This window comes from Vespula vulgaris, chromosome 20 (assembly GCF_905475345.1).
Source record: "Vespula vulgaris chromosome 20, iyVesVulg1.1, whole genome shotgun sequence".
Lineage (NCBI taxonomy): Eukaryota > Metazoa > Arthropoda > Insecta > Hymenoptera > Vespidae > Vespula > Vespula vulgaris.
Window position 1 is genome coordinate 2,481,006 of NC_066605.1, and position 24,752 is coordinate 2,505,757.

Here is a 24,752-nt window from a genome sequence, read left to right on the forward strand (position 1 = left end):
CGTGAATACTTTAGTTAAAATCATTTTACTCTTTATGGATAAAACGTTTGTGAGTATGGGGACTAGAGGGTGAAGGAAGTTAAGGAGATATGGGATGTGATAAAATTATTGTCGAACGATGACCTTGTTTATCTTTTGTATGATCCGAGTATCATTGAGATTTATGATATAACGTGTTGAAATTTATATCATTTTTAGAAATTAGAAACGAAGTTATTAGTAATGAAGATCTCTAGATCGACGATCTTCTCTAAATTATTCGTGGATATTATAAATTTATAACTTATGACTATTGATATTGGTATGATTTTTAGAAAGAAAAAGAACAAATTGAAAGATGGATCATTTCGAATTTAATATCCTTCTATTATAGATCCATGACTCTCTCTATCGTTTCTATCCCTGAGCGTTTGAAGGATCTTAGGAATTCATGATTGAATATCTGACGTTTCTATAACTTTTTATAACTTTTATAGAAAAAGAAAAATAAGAAAGTAGAAACTATAAATATATTCAAATATGACATTCTCCTAGATCGATAATATTCTCTGAGCTTCTTCCTTCTTCTTCCATCTAAAGATTAATATAGATACGTAAAATTTGCATATAACTTAAAAAAAAATTGAAAGTTCGTAACCCTGTCTTTTAAATATTCCAAAGAAATGTCATTTCTTTAAGGATTATATAATTTTGAAAGAAAAATATGAAATGTTAGATAATCTCAAGTAGCAAATTCCATTCGTCGAATAAAACATATATGAACTTAACTGCATAATGCACGTAGTAATGCAGAAATAAAAAAGAAATAAAACAAGAAAAATGAAAAACAAAAAAAAAAAGAAAAAGAACTCGTGAAGTTTAATGACACCACGCGAAATGGCAGAGTATAAACATACGGGTAAATCGAGACCACGAAAGATTCTACCACCAATGACGATGTTGATTACACGTTCTAATGGATACCGCGAAAGGCGTAAGAATGAAAGAGACCCCTTTAAAGATCACGATAACGCGTGCCAAGATGGCTCGTATCGATGATTACCATCTAATTTCTTTCCTTTTTCTTTTTTATTTTTGCCCTCTCTTTAAACGTAAATTAACGTAGCAAGTTGAAAACCATAATGGTCTCCATACTGGTAGATAATCTTGTCTTCGTAAATGCCGTTGAACATGATCGTTTTACAACTGTACTACTACCATTGCATTTGTGAAACGTTTGTATATGCATTCGCACTTATATAAACGTAACAGAAGAAGTCTAAGGTATTTCTGTGTATTTCCACGTTTATATATATATAAATTTTTTTTTCTTTCCCCATTGTGGTATCTTTACGGTCACGTAAAACGACTTTAACGTGCGATTGCAGTAGCATTCTCGGATGGTAACGACGTTCCAACGTTTCAAAGGTATTCGACTATCCTTCATTATTATTAGCTACCGATACTTAATCTTTCTCTCTCTCTCTCTCTCTCTTTATATTTGTTTCACTTTGACAAGTTTCGACTAGAAAGAATTTTCAATAAGAATAAGTAAGTAATATTTAAGGGTGAGTGGGAGGAAAAGATAACGATTGGAGACGAAAAAGGATACAAGAGATCGAGCGCATAACTTTGAAAGATCTAGGTGGACGGATGAAAGGTATATATAAGACGGGTGGGGTGTGGTAGGTAGATAGGTAGGTAGGTAGGTAGGTAGGTAGGGAAGGGGGCGAGTTCTACAACCCTTTGAAAGTTTATGCCGATTCAGGAACGAGTTGATTCATGAAGACGGGATGGACCTCCTTGGGATCCGCGGCTCTGTGCCCCCAAGGTCTTGGCGGGTGGTCTCCAAGCTTGATTTCTTGTTTCCTCCACTGCGACCGATCGGTCGCAACCTACGTAGATCTCTCTCTTTCTCTGTGTCTCTCTCTTTCTGTCTTTCTATCTATCTATCTCTCTTTCTCTGTGTCTCTCTGTATGTCCGTGTCTCTTTCTCCTACGTTGGCTACTTCGTTCGTTCCGAATCGAAAGAATGAGAAAGAGAGATATACATAGAGAGAGAGAGAGAGATGAAACGAAACCAGCATTCCCTTGCTGTCCAATGTATACCTATAGCGATTGTCGATTTAAATGTTTACTAATAACCAGGCTTGTCCCGCAACCACCCAGAAGTCGGTCGCGCTTTGCATTTTTATAAGTACATCCAGTGGCCGGTTCCAAGAACGAGAAGACGTTTCATATTCATCCAGACTACGATGTGGACGGAGAAGATACCCTCTTTTCTCTTCTCTTCTCTTTTCTTCTTTTCTCCTCTCTATTCCTCTCTTTTCATCTCATCTCTACTCTTCTTTAGTTTACTCTGTTCTACTGTATTCTGCTCTATTCTATTCTATTCTATTCTATTCTATTCTATTCTATTTTATTCTACTCTAGTTTACTCTATTTTGCTCTATTCTATTCTTTCGATTACTCTATCGAAGTTTTGTCTTTCATTTCATTTCTCTCCAGATCCAAGCGTCAAGAGATTTCAGATGTATTCGTTTTCGAACGATTGATATAACGAAGGATAATATCATCCTATGTATTATATATATGTCAATAATAATGTATTAATAATATATATATATATATATATATATATATATATATATATATATATATGTATAAATCAAAAAAGAAAAAAAAAGATCGATCAAAAATACCTACAAAGAAAGAATTACAAAAAAGATAATAATTTCGACTTACCCATTGATCTACGTTCGTCGATTATATTATTATATATTACGATATCGATGATAGAATAGGAAGCAAGGAATATGGATGGGAAAAGGTATACGGAATATAACGGGTATTATAAATTTTATTCCATTTCTCTTTGTTGTTTTCTTTTTTTTTCGTAATGATTCATTTATTGCGAAAAGACACAGTCTGCGCTCGTTGGCGCTGCCAATGTGGCAACCGGTTGAGCCGCGTGAAATTTTGTTTTGACACGAATGACTAAAAGGTGATGGCAATCTCGTTCGCTATCGACATGACACGATATGTTTTCTTTTCCATTTCTTTTCTGCTTGTGTGTTATTTCTGCATTTTTTTTTTTGCTTTTTTTTTCATTTTTTGCTTTTTTCTTTTTTCGCTTTTTCTTCCTTTAAACGACCGTTACGCCCTTCCAACACGATCTCACACTTAAGTATTACACTTTTCTCTTGTCTGCTCTCTCTCTCTCTCTCTCTCTTTCTCTCTCTCTCTCTCTCTCTCTCACACACACACACATACTCTCACTCTCTTTCACTGTATCGCGAATAATGATTTTTGTTTCGTGTTCTATTTTTGTTAACGCGATGGTAGAGCGTAACGGAAATCTCAATGGTGAGGCAAATCGCGAGCGGAATCCATACCTCGTCACAATCGACCGAGCCGACGCGAATAGATGATATAAACATTGCGATAACAATAATAATTAATAATAATTAATCATAATAATAATAATAATAATAATAATAATAATAATAATATAATAATAATATAATAATAATAATAATAATAATAATAATAATGATTATGATGATGAGGATGACGATGACGGTGACAATGATTATGATGATGAAGATGACGATGAAGATGATGATCATCGATACGAATAATGATCTCGGCTGTGATAATAATAATATTAAAAATAATAATAATAATAATAATAATATGAAATAATAATATTAATAATAATAATAATAATAATTGTGTACCTACTCTACATACAATACATACACTGGCCGGACGCTCTCTACTAGGCCATCTCTACTATTTACAAACGCATAAATAATAATATTATCGTCATATGTTTATGTATATATATATATATATAATATTTATATATAATGTGTTACTATCGAGTCAGCGCTAGGATAGTTTTACCATGATAGCCGTAGCTTCTACGGATATTCAGGACTACGATTTCTCGTTGATCGAAGACAACCGGATGTGAATCGGGAAAGGAATCGGGATGAGGAACGAAGGAAAAAAGGGAAGGAGGAAGGATAAAAGCGGGATAAAAAGGGTGGCCGTGTTGTGAAGTTATTATACTCCAATGTCGTTCACACTGTACACTAATTACAAGATTGTAGTTCTGTCATTATTGTCGGACACACCAGAGCACAGCACAGTTTGTCGCATACGATGAAATATCGTATGGCGACCTTAAAGTCTTGTCTCTATATTTTTTTCTCTTCTTCTTCTTCTTCTTTTTCTCCTTCTCCTTCTCATCTTTTTTCCTTCTTTCTTTCTTGTTTTTCTTTCCTTTGTCGTTGTTGTTGTTATTGTTGTTGTTGTTGTTGTTGTAGTTCTCTCGTCGTAATTTCCCATTCCCTTTCTCTTACATCTTCGTTTCAAGAGTCGAGACACTTATTTTTATTTATTATACGTCGAATCACACTCGTCCAGGCGATTTGAGCTCTTGACTCGGGGGTAAGCCACCGGTAGGATGAGGCGAATGATCAGATCCACCCGATGATGCCGTCGACGATGACGACGGCGAGAGACCGGATGAAGCTGTGGTAAGCATAACCGTATGTCCTCCACTAACACCGGAATTTCCATTGATCGAGAACGGTTTAGCGTTACCGGCGCCAGCTATTGACGATGAGGATGACGTTAATATGCTTGGAGCGGTCGACGGAGGCATAACTCCTCCTAGACCACCCAATGTTCTCGAGTAACTTTCGAGCAATGACATATCTCCGGAACCAAGGTGAGAGGCCCCATAGAAGTTTCGGTAAAAGTCCGGGTGAGGCCTTACAAATTGGGTACCTGGATGCATCACTGGATGTAACGGGTGATGAGGTGGTAGACGACTCGCCAATGGACTCACTAACTTTCCAGGACCACCACCACCACCACCACCAGTACCACCACCACCACCACCACCACCAGCACCACCACCACCACCACCACCACCACCACCTCCACCTCCACCACCTCCTCCCGTACCAGCATACGGCGACGTCAGACCCGTCATCGTCGTTGCGTTAGGACTTTGTTGTTCTCCATCCTTACTTGCCATGTCAGCCAACGACCAAATCCTTGGCTTCGTCGTTACTGCACTACCCGTCGATGGTGCACTCGTACTTGGTGGTAAATGATGATGACTGCTAGGTGACGTACTCTCAGGCGATGGGTGACGAAGTAATCGCCCGTGACTTGATGCAAGGTACGCCGGATGTTGAAGCTGTAAAGGATGCCTTGGCTCCCTTTGATCGTAAAGACATTCCGGACTATCCGGACCACTGTCCGCACGTGACTCACTCCATTCACTCTCCGTTCTACCTTGAGCTCCAGCTGAACCACCACTGGTGCCGTGCAATAGGTCCAATCTGTGAGCTGGCCGTTCACCGTCCTCGCTCGAACCCGTACCCGAATCCTTTGAATCTGTAATTATCGAATTTGGCCTCCTTTATCGTATGACATTCCAACGATCCACATTTTATCGTTGATTTCATTATCTGAAATGGATTAGATCTACCGAAAAGCTCTCTCTCTTTCTTTCTGTTAATTTTCATTCGATAGTCGAAGAAGTTAATCTTGTACACTCTTTATTACAACGTTTCATTCATTTTTACGTATAGTTTATAGTAAAATATAATCTTTATTAAACATTAATAACAATTTCTTTCTTGCTAATTAGTCCTTAGATTGTTTTTTTTTTTTACTATCTTTCTTTTTTTGTAATAAGTTGATTAAGTCAATTAGAAGTTAGCCCCCTGCTAGAAAATAGTAAGTATTCCAAGTATTCGAGCTAGCGCATTAATTTCTATTAATATTAACAACTTTTTATCTCAGTAGGAGTTACATCGCTAGAAGAAGTTAGGTTTCTTTTTTTTTTTCTTCTTTTTTCTTCTTCTTTGGATCGGTCAAGTTAATTATAAGTAAATATCCATTCGGAAATAGGCGAAATATTCCTATTTAATTAATTTTAATTAATATTAATAACTTTTTATCTTGATAGATAGAGAGATACAAGTTCTTAGAAGTTGTATGCTTCTTTTCCTCCCCTTCTTTTCTATTCTCTCTCTCTCTCTCTTTTCCTTTTTTTTTTTCGTTAATTAATTAGAAATAAAAATTAATCTTCCGCGAGAAGATAGCAAACATTCTGATGTTATTTAAATCCACAATTATTGTTGATACCAACAAGCTCGTATTTATTTCGACGAGAGATTTATAAAAATTATATATACTCCTTCTTGAAAACTAATGCAAGGCAGAACTTTTTGATAGACGTAATAAAGATCTAACCGAAGATCTAAGAAGTTTGTTAAATAAAACTTACCGAGACGATCCTTTTCATCGACGCTCTTTCTACCACTGTCGTCATCCTCGTTATTGTTATCCTCATCCTCGACTCTGTTACGTGGTTCCCACGTCATCTTATTCTCCTTTTTCAATCTCCTCCGTGCATTGGCGAACCACGTCGAGACCTGCGTCAACGTCATCTTCGTGATTATAGCTAACATGATCTTCTCACCCTTAGTAGGATAAGGATTCTTCTTATGTTCGTTCAGCCAAGCCTTCAACGTGCTCGTCGTTTCTCTCGTTGCATTTTTCCGCCTTGCACCGTTCAAATCCATACCGTAACTGTAACGAGAAAAGCAAAGAAAAAAAAAATTAAAAAAAAAAAAAAAAAAAAACCAATTAGAAAATTAAAACAAAAAGAAAAGAGATTGCACGAACCCCTTGCATTTAAGTCTTAAAGTTAACACGTTGTCACAAATGCACGTATGTTACTTTAATATCGTCGATAATCGATCGCAAAGTTTCTCCGATAATATAATTTTAAGTTGAAAGATTTCTATCTTCAGTCCTACCCCTTATTCATTAACTCACACATTCACTTAGTCAGTCACTCATGCAAATCGATAGTTTAAAAGATTTCACAGCCATCGATTACAACGCTCGGTAATTTTTACAAGGGTACACACAGGGAAGAAACGTTTCACCCTTGTCGGTCTCATTTAAAGAGATTTCAAAGCTCGATATATATATATAAATACGTAGAATACTATCGATAGAAATAGTTAGATCCGCGTCTATCTATCTTATCCGAAAGATTTCTATCTATATCTATTCTATACCATTCTCGATCTATCTATCTGTCTATCCTGCAACAATCTCTCATTGACCCATTTGAAATTCTAACAAATAAGCCGGCTAATTAGTCGGCGAAGCGACGACTAGTAAGTCAACGGCGAATTCGTGAGATAGAATAAAACGAAGCTAGAGATAGTAATATCGTAAAATAAGAACACGGCTATTATTCTTCTTCTTCTTCTTCATCCACTTCTACTTCGTTTTCTTCTTCTTCTTCTATTTCTATTTCTAAGTTCTTGGTTCTTTAATTGGAACGCGGTTACGATCGTACGAGTTATCCGTTTATTAAGCCATCCGATCGTTAAGCGTCTTCATCGTCTGAAGGATGCGCGTGACCCGGATACAAGCGGTCTAGAATACACCAGGAGGAGAAGGTAAAGTCGGATTGGAGAGAACGATGAAGAAAGAAAGAGAAAGAAAGAAAGAAAGAAAGAGAGAGAGATAGAAGAAGAAGAAGAAAAAGAAAAAAGAAAAAAGAAAGAAAAAAAAGAAGGAATCCTGGAATCACCGCGGAAGCTCGTGTCGGGAAAACTTATCCAATCGTGAGGCTCGTTACGCCTTCGCGAACGTTATAAAAGTCTGAGTCCTGCTTAGTTAGAAGAGGAACAGAAAGAGAGAGAGAGAGAGAGAGAGAGAGCTATAAGCGGGAAGGTACTACTTTCATCCCAAGAGCAGATCTCTATCTAACGGTTTAAGCTCTTTCCTTTCCATCCTAAAAAGAAGGAGAGATGTCCTCTGTCCTCTCTCTTTCTCTTTCTCTCTCTCTCTCTCTCTCTCTCTCTCTCTTTCTTATTCTTTCTTTCTCTATCTATCTATCTCTTTCTATCTTTTTTTTCCTTCTTTCTTTAGTCGTCTGCCTCACCCAGTCCGTCCGAAGCGACCGACCCTCTGGGATCCCATTACTAAAAGACTAACCCTTATCAAAGATTAAACTTTGGTATAACTGCTGAATCGACGGGATCGAAATTAAATTTTCCAGCGTCGGGCGACCGTCCGGTACTCTCGAGATGCTTCTCGATCCCTCCTACCATTTTCTCTTTCTCTCTTTCTCTCTCTCTCTCTATCTTTCTTTTTCTTTCTCATTCATCTTCTATCTTTCTCCCTATCGTTAGGTACCATCCTCTCTTTCTATCCTCGACCGACGTTTTTCTTTTTCCAACCGATAAGAGCACCACCCAAGGGAGATGAGACGCGACGACTTCGGCTCGAAACTCTAAGTACTCTAACGGCTTTTCTACGAGATCCTACTCTTCATGATCTTTCTTTCTTTTTTTCTTTCTTTCTTTCTCCTTCTATTTTTTCTGTTTCTTTTTCTCTCTCTCTCTCTCTCTCTCTCTCTCTCTCTTCGATTTTTTTTATTCTTTTTATTTATCAATACTACCCCTCTTTTTTTTTTTATTAAAACGATTATTCTTTTGGAGATCATTTCTTTCAATGTAATGATTTTCTTTGGTAAAAGATCGTTGGATATACGTATATATGTATACGTATTATTTATAAATATATATATATGTGTGTGTGTGTGTGTGTGTGTGTGTGTGTGTATGTGTTATTAAACGGATAGCATTGTCGTGTTAAATAAAAATGATTCTAACGCGATCGCGTTAAAGAAGAAATACTGTATCGGTGATTTGAACGCAAGTAAAAGAAATGATATGTACAGTCCAGATAGATTAACGATAAGATTCGATAAGATCGATTTTTGCTTATTAGTGATGGACGTAATATTTTCCTCGCGATCGAAAGTACAAAATATTGTTGAGTTTGAAGTCTTTTTTATCCCTTTCTTTTTTTTTTCTTTTCTTTAAAAGTTCCAAAGAGAGAGAGAGAGAGAGAGAGAGAGAGAGAGAGAGAGAGAGAGAGAGAGAGAGAGAGAGAGAAGGTAACAGCGAGACATGGAACAGAGGGAACGGCTGACGATTTATTTCATTTCAAAGAGACATCGAAAGGTAGCCCCCACGTCACGGCCGTCGCCATTATTGAGCTTTATTTTCACCCTGTGGAACGCGATGCGTGGGTAGAGAAAGAGATAGCGAGAAAGAGTATAGATATATATACGTGTGTGTGTGTCTGTGTGTGAAAAAGAGAGAGAGAGAGAGAGAGAGAGAGAGAGAGATAGACGAATGTGAACGCAAGCGTGCCGATGTTGCTCGCGATTCGTTGGATAAAAAGAACGAGAAAGATATAGGGAGGGTTGGTGGGTGGCAAGGGAGAGATCTACCAACACCAGGAGATGGAAAATTAATAAAACTGTCACTTATCCAGCTTTCTTCCTGCCTGTAAAGAGAGAGAGAGAGAGAGAGAGAGAGAGAGAGAACATACAAATATATCGATCTCCCTTTTCTCACTCCTATTTCTCCCTTTTCCCCTTCCATCTCCTCCCAATCCCTTTTTCCTATCTTCTTCACGCTCAGGCACTCTGGTCGATCGCAAATTTCAGTCAGTACCGTTGGATTCAGGTACGGGTAGGAAACGAAGACTCTAAACATTTCAATTTGGCAGCATTGGTCCCGCTTTCATACCGATACACATCTCTTTCTTTCCGAATCCTCCCTTTCTATATCTTTCTCTGTCCCTCTCAGTCTCTCTCTCTCTCTCTTTCTCTCTCTTTCTCTCTCTCCATCCATTCAGAGAGTCCCGTAAAAATGTACGAACGCACACGCGTGTCCCATGGCTGATACGTCTCTCGTACGTACAGGATAAACGCGAAGAAGAGACGTGAAAGAGTAAAAGAGAGTACGACGAGGATCGTCGGGCTCTGGATCGTTTAAACAGAGAGGAAAAATGAGAGAAAGAAAAAGAGAGAAAGATAGAGAGATGGATGAAGAGAGAGAGAGAGAGAGAAGTAATGAAAAAAGAAAAAAAAAAAGAAAAAAAAAGGAATAAAAAAGAAAGAAGGTGAAGGGCCGAGAGGAAGGTGGAAGAGGAGGAGGAGGTGCTGGTAGAGGAGGAGGTGGTGCTGGTGGATGGAGGTAGAGAGGGATGGCTTAACCCCAGTCTGTTTGCGAGGAGCAAATGGCGTTCTGCAGTTATTTTAAAATTCAGTCGGTGGCAGGGGGTGCGGATCGGATTAAAAAATCAGAGTGGAAGCTTGTTTCTCATGATAACAGCCAGCCGCCCCCGAGAGCGGCAACTGCTGCTTTCTACCGATTCCGCCACTCTCTTCCTCCTCCTCCTCCTCCTCCTCCTCCTCCTCCTCCTCCTCCTCCTCTTCCTACCTCTACCTCTACCTCTACCTCCTCCTCTAACTCCAGATCCGACGGTTCTCTATATCTCTACCTCTGCCATTCGCGTTTCTCTCTCTTTCTCACTTTGTCTTCTTCCTTTCCATACCCCTTTCGCTCTACCACTTTCTCTCTTTCTCTCTCTGTCTCTCTGTTTCTATATATATATATATATATATCTTTCTCTTTCTCTCTTTCTATCTCGATGCACATTGTTCCTGTCGCTTCTATCTCTACCTTCCTCTGCTTCCTTCTTTCTCACCCTCAACCGTTTTCGGCACGGTTCCCTCAATCTATCTCTCACCCAACCATTGCCATCCCCGATATCACCAACGTCACCACCACTACCACCACCATCACCATACCATCTCCACTACCCGGCCGTCATCGCCATCGCCATCGTTGGCCGCTTTAAATGCAACGACTATATAGTATATATATATATATATATATATATATATATATATATATGTATATGTATATTCCAAGCCGCTAGAATGCAGTCACGTTGTATAGAGTTATATACAATTAGAATGTAGACACGTTTACCCACTAATGTCTTTGTACATCTACGCTCTCTATATCACTTTAGTATATAACTACCCATTCTATATACGCGTACATTTATATACATATATATATATATATATATATATATATATATATATGCGTATCTTGCGCAACCCCTTTCTTCTCATGCGCAAACTGATCGCATCAACTGCTTGTTTCCATGGCGATTGCTAATCGGGCCGTGCTCAGGTTCCTCCCCCCATCAAAATACAATCACCAGACTCGTCTAACCGTTTATTCGGCCCTCCTATCCTACTCGAACACCCTTACTGCCCACTTTCCTTTCCTTTTGCTTTCCTTTCCCTCTCGTTGAATTCTCTAACTGATCAGGGAAATTGTTTATGGAAATAATGTAATCGTGAAGTAATCGTGATCGCAGCGTCGATTATTTATATTGTTATATAGGTAATTAATATTTACGTTATATTGTATATATATATATATATATATATATATATATATATATATATATATGGTATAATTTGTTTTTCGTTTAGTAATATTTTGTATTGAAAATTTTAATATAACTAATATTAATTGAGCAATGTAATAGTTATATAATAATCTCAAATAAATTTGTAGCATTTTATATCTGAAAACGTCGGTCATTGTTGTTAATGTTCAACTCAATATTTTTTTTATTTATTGATCGAACCAATATTATATCATTTTCTGATAAATTATTAGTATTTCGTATCTAAGAATTCCGATCTTTTTTATCCATTATATATATATATATTTTATTTTCGTAAATTCTGTATATTGATCTCTATTAAATTTTTAATACGTTATATCTGAAAATTCTGACCACATTGATCGATCTAATACTGCAATATTTTCCATAAAAAATTATTAAGATTTCATATGGGAAAATTACGAATTAATTTATTCATCTATCTAATATTATCATTTTGTCTACTAAATATTCGAAAACTTTGATCTTATCGATCAACTTAATACTATACTATTTTTTACTAAATTATTAATATTTCATATTTGAAAATTTCGATCTGACTTATTGACCAATCCAATATTATACTTTTCTTTATTAAATTATTAGTATCTTACATCTAAAAATTCTAACCTTATCGATCAATCCAATAATAACTATCTATACCATTTTCTACGGTATCGTTATTATTACATTTAACGACTGAACACATTCCGATATGAATCAACAACTTAACAACAAATTGTATTATAATTTGACAAATTTGATTTCAAAACTGTTATCTAACAAGAAATAAAAGAAAACTTTGAAACGAGCCTATTGTAACGACGAAATAACATATTTAACAACTTGTAGCATATTCAAGAAACTTTCAAATCGTATCTAACGTTTAACTTAATAATACGACGAATAAACAATTTTCATGTATTATAAAAAGTAAAACTTGTACTTGTCAAAATGCTTATTTGCATAATCTCTTAATAACGCTAACGTTAATAACAGCAGCTAGCAGTAGTAGTAACAGTAGTAATAGTAATAGTAGTGAGCAACGTTACGTTGCAACCTTACGTTACGTGCGTATTATATCACTGAAAAGAAAAAGAAAAAGAAAAAGAAAAAGAAAAGAAGAAAAACAGAAAGAAAGAAAGAAAGAAAGAAAGAAAGAAAGAAAGAAAGAAAGATACCGTGAACACGTTATCGCGTTTGAAACGTAGAATGACGAGTTTATCAATTCGAACTTGCTCGTTATACGATAAAGTAAGAGACGACATTCATCATGGTCTAATACTTACCTATACAATCAGTATAAAAAAAAAAAAAAAAAAAAGTATAGAAAAGAGGGAGGATATGTGTACCAAGAGGGGTAGAAACGGGTGTCACCTATCTAAGGTAGTTCACAGGCAGGTGTGCGACACGTACGACGACTCCGCCCCTCGTTACCAGTCGTAGCGAAGGGTGATACCTAACGTCCTTATATATACATATATATATCTCTATCTCTATCTCTATCTTTATCTCTATCTCTATCTCTATCTCTCTCTCTCTCTGTTCAACGCTTTCTCTGACCCTCCTTTTCTACGTAGGGTCGTGGAGTTTTATCAGCACGAAAGTGTAGCCATTTCGGTAAAGGCGCCATCTTCTTTCGATATACGTGTATATGTAGATATATATGTGCACGCACAAGGGAGAGACTACGTTCTCTCTCTCTCTCTCTCTCTCTCTCTCTCTCTCTCTCTCTCTCTCTCTCTCTCTCTCTCTCTTTCTTTCTTTCTCTTTCTTTCTCTTTCTCTTTCTCTCTCTTTCTCTCTTACCGAGTTCTTTTATCCCTCCTACTTTTCTCATGCTCCGTTTCGAGTTTAATCAGCCGCGAAGCATGCCAGCCTCTCTTACGGTTTCTTTTTTCAACCATCGTGAACCGCCTTCTTTCGGTTATACCGCTCGATACGAATTTCTCTCGTCGGTACGCTTTGTGGAATTTAATGACTATTAATCGCTTTATTATAGTTATACGCCTATGGTAATATTATATCGATCGTTTACATTCTTTTTTTCTTTTTCTTTTTCTTTTTCTTTTTTTTTTTTTTTTTAATCGATTTTTATATGTTGTGCTTAATAGCTTTTTGAATTAAACATTCTGATAATAAATGGTTATAAGTATGTATTTAGGTACTCGTATGAAGTATTATGATCGAGTTATTAGTATTGTTGGTATTGTAAGGTTTGGAATGCTTTTATGTCAATATTATTTCATCGTTTAATAGTATTATTAATATACGATATTTTTGTGCTATAATATTATAGTAAATAATGAGTATTGCGTTATTATATATTAGTGTTAGATCTAGTATTAAATCTTTATGGTTCTTCGAAGTAACAACTTGACACGATTTTGATCTGCAAGTTTTTTCATCGGGTATACGAATTTTGTATTTTCTTTGAATTGTATTTCCTGAAATTTTAATTTTATGATTTCTCATATCTAATACTACGTTTCTATATTCATTTACTCTATGAATAATTTCTCTTTAATCGTATCACGTCTTGTAACAGTATAAAATCAAAGTCATTCTCGTTCGAAATGATTTCACGTTTGAAATCTATTTTCGTAACGTTTCGAAAATTTTCGAAACAATAATATTTACTTTTGTTATGATCAACGAATCTTAACTAACGTCGGGACATGATGTCGTCAGAACCATAATCGAGAAAGAATTTTTCAGATAAAACATCTTATCGTTATTTTAAGATATATCATTTTACACTTCCTAAAAAAGTACGTAAAGAACTGAGGAACCTTATTCACAAACCGATTCCTCTTAACTCTCGAAACTTGAACGAAATCTAACATAAACAAAGACTGTCGCCTATCGCTCGACACTCAAGTTGCCGTATGAAACGCACTTCAAAGGTTTAATATTGTTCGTTCAGATATTTATTTTATTCGACGATAATTCATTCGTTCGTACGTTCATTAATAGTTTACACGATTATAATCTGTCAGTACGATAGCTAATCGTAGTACGTAATAAATTTTTATATTGCAAGGTGATATGATATTGATATATCGTGTATCAAAAATATTTATACCGTTATATTAATATAATATTATTATGTACTATGTTAATAAATGTAACGAAACACATTTCATTTAAATATTCTGACATCACGACGTTACTTATTGGCCGCTTTAATGTTAATTATATTGTTGTTTATTTACTATGAAAAAAATTCGGTAAAAGATATTCTGATTTTTGGAATTTTCGCTTTAGCGTTACGTTTATAATTGGTACAAAATTTTTTAATCTTTCGCGCTCTAGATATTTCTCTCTTTTTATATATATATATATATAAGATCGATCGATCATTCTTATTTTTGAAGTATTCTTTGGAAGAACAAAAATGAATTATAAATATTAATTGATTCATTTTCGCTTCTTTTATACATTCTTTTATATTCTAAAGAATGTAACATTTGAGTTTTACATTCTAAAATTTTCATAATTAATTCGCAGTACCTGGTATAATTAATGAATTACAAAAGGTCGATAAGCAACGACGAATCGTATTATCGACGTGAATGAAATAAAACGAACTTTCCATCGAGATTATTAATGATAATATTAATAAATAAACGTTGTACGTGCAGTGTTAATTTATAAATATTTTAGTAACAACGTGAATAAAACAAAAACAAAAAAAAAAGAAAAAGAAAAGACAAAATTTTCCATCAGAGATTTACAACATATCGGATGATAAGAAAGTTCTTCCTCGTCTCGAAATTCCCAATCGAACAATTAATTAATCATTCAATTAATCCAATAATTAATCGATCGTTTTAGAGAAAACCGATCGATATTACGTTAAAGTTAATCAGCAACAACAACAACATACTATTTATCCTTGAGGAATACAATAGCTATTCGTGTTGGTGGGAATCTCGTGTGTCGTAAACTTTGACGCAAGTTCGTAAATCAGTTACAAGAAAGAATATATACACATATCTCTGTCTCTCTCTCTCTCTCTCTCTCTCTCTCTCTCTCTCACTCTGTGCACGCGTGCGTGTATGTGTTTTGTAAGCGTGCGTATGTGAGAAAAAGAGAGATAGAAAGAGGATACGAACACGAATGGGTTAATTCGACTTAGCAGTGTCAAGCAATAAGTATAAATATTTGCGTTTAAATGAGAGAGTTTAGAAAAAACGAGACTCGAACGAGAAAGATAAGGCGATAACTATCGACAGAGAGAGAGAGAGAGAGAGAAGAGAAGAGGAGGGGGGGGGGAAGAGACAGAGATAAAGAGAAGAGAACTTCCTTCGATTACCGTAGAGTCGTGTTACGATCATGCGACAAAGAGTAGAGTAGAGCGTTGAGAGAACGCGGTTTGCGCTCTTACAGTTTACACGACACGACGTGGATATATATATCCAGTGATTGTATGGACGTGTATATGTGTGTAAGTACGTGTACCTATGTCGTCACACGTTGAAACCCCACGGAAATGCTTAGACGCACTTTACTGAGAAGATCGAAAGAGACGGAGAGATAGAGTGAGAAAGAGAGAGAGAGAGAGAGAGAGAGAGAGGGGAAGGAAGTTTTGTCACTATGCTTGACAGTCGGTTGTTTCACATCCGACTCATTTTATTACCAGTTGCTTGCAAACTGACAGATCGATCGTAAACCTTCTTCTATGTAAATGTACGTCTGTGTGTATGTGTGTGTGTGTGTGTTAACGTATAAGAGTGATACTAGTGAATCTCTCTCTCTCTCTTTCTTTTTATCTATCTATCTCTATCTTACACATGTATGTCTTTCTCTCTTTCGATCACGTGTGGTCTTCCATATATCGACGTTTATGTATCGATAAAGAAATATATATATATATATATATATATATATATGTATTTATTATACAACCATTAAGAATCTAAACGAGTTTATATAAAACGTAACACTGTGTGCTACTTTGTCATACGATCGCTTAAAATCCATCTTAGTTAGTATTACGCTTTATAAACCAGACTACGTTCCAAGATTACAGTCGGAGTTGAGTTATCGCTAATCGAGATTAACTCGAGCCAGTGTTGTGCCTAGATTACGAAAATTTACAACGACCGTTCTAATGTAGTTTCTCGTAATCTCCGAAAACGATCTTTACTGTACGGTGAACTATACTACACAACGGTGCCGCGATTACGAATTCATCGCGAAAGTTCATTTTTTATTCGGATCTTTACGACGCTCTACCCACTACCGATGGTACAAACACGTGCTTTTTTTTTCTGATCCTTAAATCACATTCCATTTGTACCATATCGAAAATAATTCTTTTGTTCTCTCCTTTTTTTATTTCGTCCTTTCTTCCTGTTTTTTTTAATTTTTTGTTTCTTTTATTTTCCATTCTTTTAAAGGAAGTCCCAGATACTTCAAAAAATCGCCATTGTTCTATTATTTTCCCATCGATCGTGCAAGGCCTGTACATCGTTACATAAGTCTAATACGCTCTTACATACACACACACAGAGTAAATATTACGTATATGTAAAATCGTGATAATAAAATTAATCGATTATTACGCGCGTGTACGCGTCTACTATATGATTTTCTTTATAAAACGACAGATGTTCTTATTTGGAATTTATTTATTCCACATATTTTTTCTTTTCATAAAGATCGATATACAAAAGGCGCACGCGAACGTTCGTAGCAAAGCGTTTCGAGATTAACATAATTTCCTAGGAGGTAAAGAGAGAGAGAGAGAAAAAGGAAAAGAAAGAGAAAGAGGAGGGGAAATGAGGAGTATGGCGAGGGGTAAAGTTGGGAGAGAGGAGGGTTAGGAGTTTAAGGTAAAGTTCCGATAGCTACGAGAGATCGTCCATAAGAACGTTACTTTCACTCGCTGCTTCGGTGCGAGTAAAGTCGGTATCGGTGGTCGAGGGGTGCGGCCAAGTCATTAAATCCTGCCGTAGGAGACGACGGCCGGCAGGACTAATCTACGTCCATTAAGGCTAATGGGAAAAGCGCGAGCCAAGAGACACGCTGTGGCCAGGCCTGTCGTATGCTACGACGAACCGCTGTCATCTGCATGTCGACGATGTAAAAGAGAAAGAGAGAGAGAGAGAGAGAAAGAGAAAGGTCGTTGGAACGTTAGCGAGTCCCTCTTAGTCAACGAAAAACGTGTGTCTTTCCTTTGGTATAAACGTTGCTAACGATACACGAAGGAACCCTTTGCTTCTGTTACTATTTTTGATCCTACTCCTGATCCTAGTTTTGTTCCTGATCCTAGTCTTGGTCTTATTTCGTTATTATTTTCATAACAAAAAGCTACGTGGATCAAAGAGCCTATTAAATGGTCGTAGATCGTTTAATCTACGACGATGACCTTGTGCGAAGGATCGAACGGATGGGATACTATTCGTTTAGTAGAATCGAAATTATCTTATCTCTTTCTCTCTCTCTCTCTCTCTCTCTCTCTCTCTCTCTCTCTTTCTTTCGATCGTTAGGTTCTTCGTTTTTAGGGTTTAGTTATTTTGTTTTTTGCTTGCAACGTTTCCAATTGTTTTAGATTTTTTTCTTTCTTCTCTCTTTGTTTTTTCTTTCTTCTTTTATTTTTCTTTCTTTCTTTTTTTTTTTGACGAGTCGTTGACGTGCCTTGAGATTTATCGTCGCATTTATATCGTATAGAGTTCCTTGGGAATTGTATGATTTATGTTTTTGATATAATTTGAAAGTTTTCATTTATATTCGGATTAGAAATTAGCTCGTTGGTTTTTCGTCGACGATGATGACAGACGAATTAATATTCGTAATTGATTTGTTAATTCGTGAAGCTTATTGTTAAGCGTTGAAATGAATTTTTAAGAATGAATTCATTTCGTCGATCTATCGGTTATTGATAGTTGCAAAAAGTTACTGATTAGTATTCTAAAAATTAATGATATATTATCTTTGTTTTTCTTTTTCGAAACGAGTAGCCAATTTAATATTGAATTTTTTCGATTAATATAATTACGAGATTTACTGTTACACGTTCAGTATATATATATATATATATATTTTTTTTTTTCCTCTTCAAGAACTAATTAATTCGTGTAAATGACATCGTAAGTTATCAGATTACTTACAATGTAAACATTGATCACGAGAAAGAAGATTGTTGTCGTTAAGATTTATAGCTGTAGAGTCACGATTTCGTTCGAAATTTATAATCAGATATATTTACTTATTTCAATATATATATATATATATATATATCTATGTACACGTAGGTTCTACGATACTTCAAAGAATCTATCGTAGAAATAAGACTATCTTATAGAGGTTTACCGATCGAATTCCATTCCGAAGAACGATGAGCTAACTGCAATATACGATGCTGAGAATCAAATAACGTGCTCATTGTACTTACTTATGCTTGCTTGAAGGACTTTTGCAATATTCCGAGAACTTCTCAGAGTTTAAACATTTACGAAGAAGGGAGAATTTTAGCCGTTCGTTTAACCGAGATCGTGAGCTCTCACGCATTCGCTTGGGTAAAATGCATTAGCCTCGAGTTTGCATTAAACCGCGAAATATATCAATGTACTTCTGATATCGGACCGCGCGAAAGGATATATAACAGGTAGAAACATTATTCTCAACGAATGCATACTCGATTATGTATAATATCGTCGGTTAAGTCTACTCGATTAAATATTCTTTTTTTCTTTCTTTCTTTTTTTCTCTCTCTCTCTCTCTCACTCTCTCTTTTTTTTTTTCTTTTTACGTAATCAACCTACGATATTCCGCGCGAAAGAAAAAACGCTAGGCGTTTTTATTTATCGCTTGGAAAAAAATGACTTTGAAATGTCGTTCTGATATAATGTATGTAGATACTTACGATTAATTTTATTAAAAATTTCTCATTACGTTATTAATCAGATTAGAAAATATATCTATTTGCATTATTGGTAATATTACATTTATTTGCAGTATACTCGTGTATTTAGGGATATTGTTTCTTTTTTATGGTATTATTATTATTGTTGTTATTATTATTGTTATTATTTGATTTGTCTTTATTATTACATTTGTTTGCTCGTTTTTATTTGTTTAACAGAAACGTATCATTTATCTTATCTTTATTTACCGTCTTTGTTATTAATTCGTCTTAAAAGAATTTTGTTTTATTATATTATTGTTGTCGTTCGTTAATAAGTTATTAAAATTTTCTTTCAACCGAGTTGAACGTTTATACTTTACGTTATCGTTTAATTCGATAAATGAAACTTTTGTCCTGGCGTTATTCTCATTTATTTAAACATCGCTCGTTTTATTTAATCTCTTACGGATATATCGGAGATATCTTGTTGCATTTAATTTCTTGATAAATGTCCCGAAAGAAAAGGAAGGAAAGAAAAAGAAAAGAAAGTTAATTGCTCGAATTATGTAGATATTAAAACACTATTTATCTTACCGTCGATAATAATCTCAATTAACAATACATATTACACTTACATAAAACAAACCTTTGTCTTATTTATTCTTATCGACAATGAAGTTCATATTACTAATAAGTACGTATTGCATTTAATTTATGATAATGAATAGTTAACAAAAAAAAAAAAAAAGAAGAAAAAAACCATTAAACGACCAATTACATAATAAAACATTTGTATTATTTATCTCGTATGGTGATACGGATCTCGTTAAGTGCACTTACAGGGTTTAATTTTTTCGATAAGGAGTATCTTGTTTTTTTTCCCACGACGTATAGTATATAATTTCTATCAATGATAATGAAAAAAAGAAAAAAAAAAAAAGAAACAATATTTGCCGATCTACGAATCGCATAATTTCTTTTATTCACTCGATGTAGACGAACGAACGATCTCCATTACGAATAATTTCTGATAACAAATATTCAAAAAAAAGAAAAAAAGAAAAAGAAAAAGAAAAAAGAGAGAGAAAGAAGAAGAAGAAGAAGAAAAAAAAAGAATAATAATTGTACACACGCAAACGACGAATTTCGTTGTACGTAACGCGAACGTTCTTACTATTTATCCAATCGATCGATACGAATCTTTATTCGTAAAACAATAATTAATAAGCTCTAATAATTTCTCGAAGATAAAGAAATATTTCGAGGGACGAAAGAAGAACAAGAAGAAGGGAAGAAAGAAACAAGCAAGCAGAAAAAAGAAGAAGAATAAGTAAAGAAAATAAAGATCAACAAGAAAAAAAAAAAAAAAGAAGAAGAAGACGAAGAAGAAGAAACGTCAGTTCGAATCGACGACGAGAATGAATTACATAACGAAACATTCGTATTATTTATTTTACCCCTCGTCAGATTGGAATCTCGTTGGGAATACATATTGCGTTTAATCGTGGTGTAATACGGTAGTGGTTTGTCGCCGACACTACAGAAATCGTTTTAAAAATTCCGCGTGCGGCACAGAAGTCGGTACGAAACCTTAAACGAAAAGCCGATGATGACGACGACGACGACGACGACGACGATGATGATGATGATGATGATGATGATGATGATGATGATGATGATGATGATGATGATGATGATTCGTCGCTCGTGCTTTCGATTCGCGTGCCGACACATCGGTGTCGTTGTACGGACACACTTTTAATAAAATACGTGTCGCGCACGCGCGAGCATGGCGAGAATGAACATGAGCATGAGTATGAGTATGAGTATGAGTATGAGTATGAGTAGGAGTATAAGTATGAGTATAAAAGTACGAGTGTCGATACAAGTATATTGCGTATGAGTGTGAGTGAGTGTAGCACTCATGTTCGATGGTTCATACTAAATCAGACGAAGAAGACGATATAAAAGAAGAACGATACGAAGCTTAACGAAAGAACGACGACGTAAGCGAACGAAGTGGCCCGGCTGCTCCTTTCTTATTGTCTACCCTATATGTCTCCGGAAGCAGGGCCAATCCGCCGGAAAGACGAGACCGTTAACCCGTTCGATCCCAAGACCTCGCGGCCATGCATGCCAACGCTGCATTATTGGCTTTTTGTATGCTTATGTTAAGTGGCCCCTCGCACACGTTCTCGCATAATCGACAACCTCTTTCTCTCTCTCTTTCTCTCAGTCTTTCTCTCTGTCTTTCTCTCCATTTGTTTCTTTCTCTTTCTTTATTTCTCTTTCTCTGATTCATTCGCTATCTTTCTTACTCTTACACTCTGTGCTCTTTATACTCCTCGAAAATTCTCTACACCTTCCGTCTCTTTTCATTCAAACGATTTTACGCCTACTTCCGTGTCTCTTCGTTAACGCTGACGAAAGGTTAAACTTTTTTATAATTTATTTTTTATATATTGTATATACGTGTCCGTATATTCTGTCTGTCTCTGTGTGTGTCGATAAGTATCCAAGAATTTCGACTATCTTTCCTTTATTTATTTCGTCCTTTTTTTACTCTGTTTTTTTTTTTTTTTTTTTTTTTTTTTTTTGTTATAGCCATGTAAATCTTGATGTTTTGCATTAATATTTAATTTAGTAAAGTTAATTCTTGTCGTTGTAGTTGTATCTAAGGTGTTTTTATTTGTTTAAGATTCGTTCGTTTTATTTAGTTTTATTAATTCAGAGATTGTCGAGATCTTTTTAGGAATATCTATTGTATTCAATTTTTTGACAAATGTCGCGAAGAGAATAAAATGTGTGTATATATATATATATATTTTTTTATGTAGGTATGTGAAAGTAAGATCGTGTTTATAATATTTAAATGCACACGTTTGTTTTTCTGTACGTTTTAGTACGTACTTACATACGTCTTTAATGTTTCTTAATGTCGATATTTTTATTGATTATATTATTATATTATTTATTAATTGTATGACAGATTCTCAAATTTAATACATGTTTTGATTGCATTCAATTTAACAGTCTGATATAGAAATTATCACAACGACGAACATAAATATATAAACGTGTATCTTCATATTTTCGTGTAAGTATGTGAAAATAAGATTAAACGTACGATATTCTAAATTTTGTACGATGTTAAGTACACGTGTAACGTACGTACTTACGTACATCTTTAATTTGATTTTTTAATATCAACATTTCCATTGATTATACTATCATTTAAATTATTTCATCGATTATATATATCGTTTAAACAAATAAACTTGATTTCACACGTTTTGAAGTTTAATCAATATCTCGATAACTTTCGATGTAAATTATAACAAAGACGTATAATAAAGATGTATAAACTACGTGCGGCCTTATTCCTAATCAATAATATTAAATATCTTATAATAGTCTATTAATAAATTTTATTTCTTGATATTAAAACTGCGATTAATATTTGTTAATATATAATTATTTAATAACGCGTAACGAACATTTATTTTTAATATTAATTAAATAAATAAGCGTATGAATAAGATCACAGGTTACGATATTAAATATCACATAATATACATACATACATATATATATATATATATATACATATAAATTTATTATATATATTAAAGAATTATTTATACCACTTATTATATCGTATCGTTTTTTTTTCTTTTCTTTTAATATATTACAATTGTATTCGAGTTTACGTTTTGATTACTTCGAATATAGCACTGTTGATGTCAATTATCTCTCGACTATGTGTTAAACTTCTTTCGTGTTATACAGCAAGAGAAAAAGAGAAAGAGAGAAAGAAAGAGATAAAATATTTAAAAGGAAAAACATAACATTTGGTATACCTATCGCATCGTGAAACTTATATCCCTCGACGAGACGTTTGTTCGAGCTAATTGCATCGCACTTGCGAATCGTGCCGAAAGTGAGAAAAGGAAAAAGGAAACAGTGGCCTGCGAGATGATGATATTACGTAATCACTTAAAACAGTCCCTATCTCCGAGAGATAAATTTGACGATACACACACACACACATACACACATACGCGTGTATATATATATATATATATATATATATATATATATATAAAGAAAAAGAAAGAAGGAAAGAAAGAAAAAAAAAAAAGAAGTACACAGAGATAATTATTTGGGACGATTATCCATACGTCAGCAAAACTGAAACGACCATTTTAAAATTGTGTTTAAATGAAAAGTTAAGCGTATCACCATGTGAATATCAAGTTCTTCTTCTTCTTTTTTTTTTATCATCATTTTATACCTTCTCTCCATTATTTATCTCGTTATTACTCTTTATCTTTCTGTTTTTTTTTTTAATTTTTTTTTTCGTTTTTTTTTTTTTTAATTTTTTCGACGTGACGTATATTAGGTCTGGCGAAAAGTTTTATCTGCGTTCTATCTCCTTTTTTTGTCCTTTTTTTCTTTCTCTTTTTTTTTCATTCTCTACCGTTAACTTCAAGGAATTTAACAAATTTTTATATTGTCTTTTAATTCAATTCTCATTTAATTTTTTCTCCTTTCTTTTTTTTTCCGGATCATAATGGAAGATTGCAATTAAGTAGGAAGACTTTTTTTTTTTTTTTGTAGTCATTAACGGGATTGGTAAGCTTTTTTTTTCTGCTATTTTTTTCTTTCTTTCTTTTTTTTTTCGACAAAATACACATAACTATTTTAACGAAATATTCATAATGATATTTATAGAATATTAATAAGCTTATGATTTACTTAAATTATTATGTTCCTTTTCAAAGTACATTTGTTAACTTTTTACCGCAGAATAAACTAAGCTTACCTCGACTATTTGCGATTATTATGTTTCGCACTTCCTCGAAAATTTGCCATTAAAGATATTTCAATATTGAGAAATGTAAAACACAAGGCTTTCTCATGTACAAACACGTGTACAATTTGTTTAGTAAAACTATCTCTTTTACTGATTTGTTTTATTAACACAATGAAGTATCACGTTAGGGATAACCTCACAGCGCAAAAGGTTAATATTTAATTAACAATGTAATTATCATTAATATTAGTTTTTTCCCTTTTTCTTTTCTTTTTTTTTCTTTTTTTAAATATATTTCGAGACCAAAGTGTTTGAGAATTTCATCACACTGACGGAACTTATTTTTAGATGTAATGTTTAAAAAAAAGAAAAGAAGGACTGACCTTACAGACGTACGAGCTTTAATTTAAGAAAAAAAAAAAGAGAGAAAGAGAGAAAAACAAATAAAGAGAAAAAGGAAAAATAGAGACAAGTCATAATGCAAAAGACTCGTTACTCTAATTTTATATTCAAACTGTGAAACTATAAACGTAACTAACGGAACTACAAATCCAAATATAAGTCTGAAAAGTCTGAGAAAAAAAAAGATTGAAGTACGTAATTGATTATGAAACTAATCGACAGACATACCTGTCAACAATTTTTCTTACCAATTTAATCAAAATTTTCTTGAACATCGTAACGATACAAAACTACTTGTCAGATATTAAAAGGAAAAAAG

General features: G+C 34.4%; 1 protein-coding gene across 7 annotated transcripts in view; it reads right to left on the reverse strand.

Moving 5' to 3' along the window:
• Positions 1–2,830: 2,830 nt before the first annotated feature.
• LOC127071069 (iroquois-class homeodomain protein IRX-6) overlaps positions 2,831–24,752 on the reverse strand; it is a 53,331-nt gene continuing 31,409 nt past the window's right edge. For all 7 annotated transcript variants that reach the window (XM_051009922.1, XM_051009921.1, XM_051009920.1 and 4 more), the window contains 2 exons: positions 6,296–6,600; positions 2,831–5,397 (listed from right to left, as the gene is read on the reverse strand). In XM_051009922.1, coding sequence (XP_050865879.1) covers positions 4,400–5,397; positions 6,296–6,600 — 1,303 coding nt within the window. In that variant the 3' untranslated portion in view covers positions 2,831–4,399. The remainder of the gene's footprint in view (positions 5,398–6,295; positions 6,601–24,752) is intronic.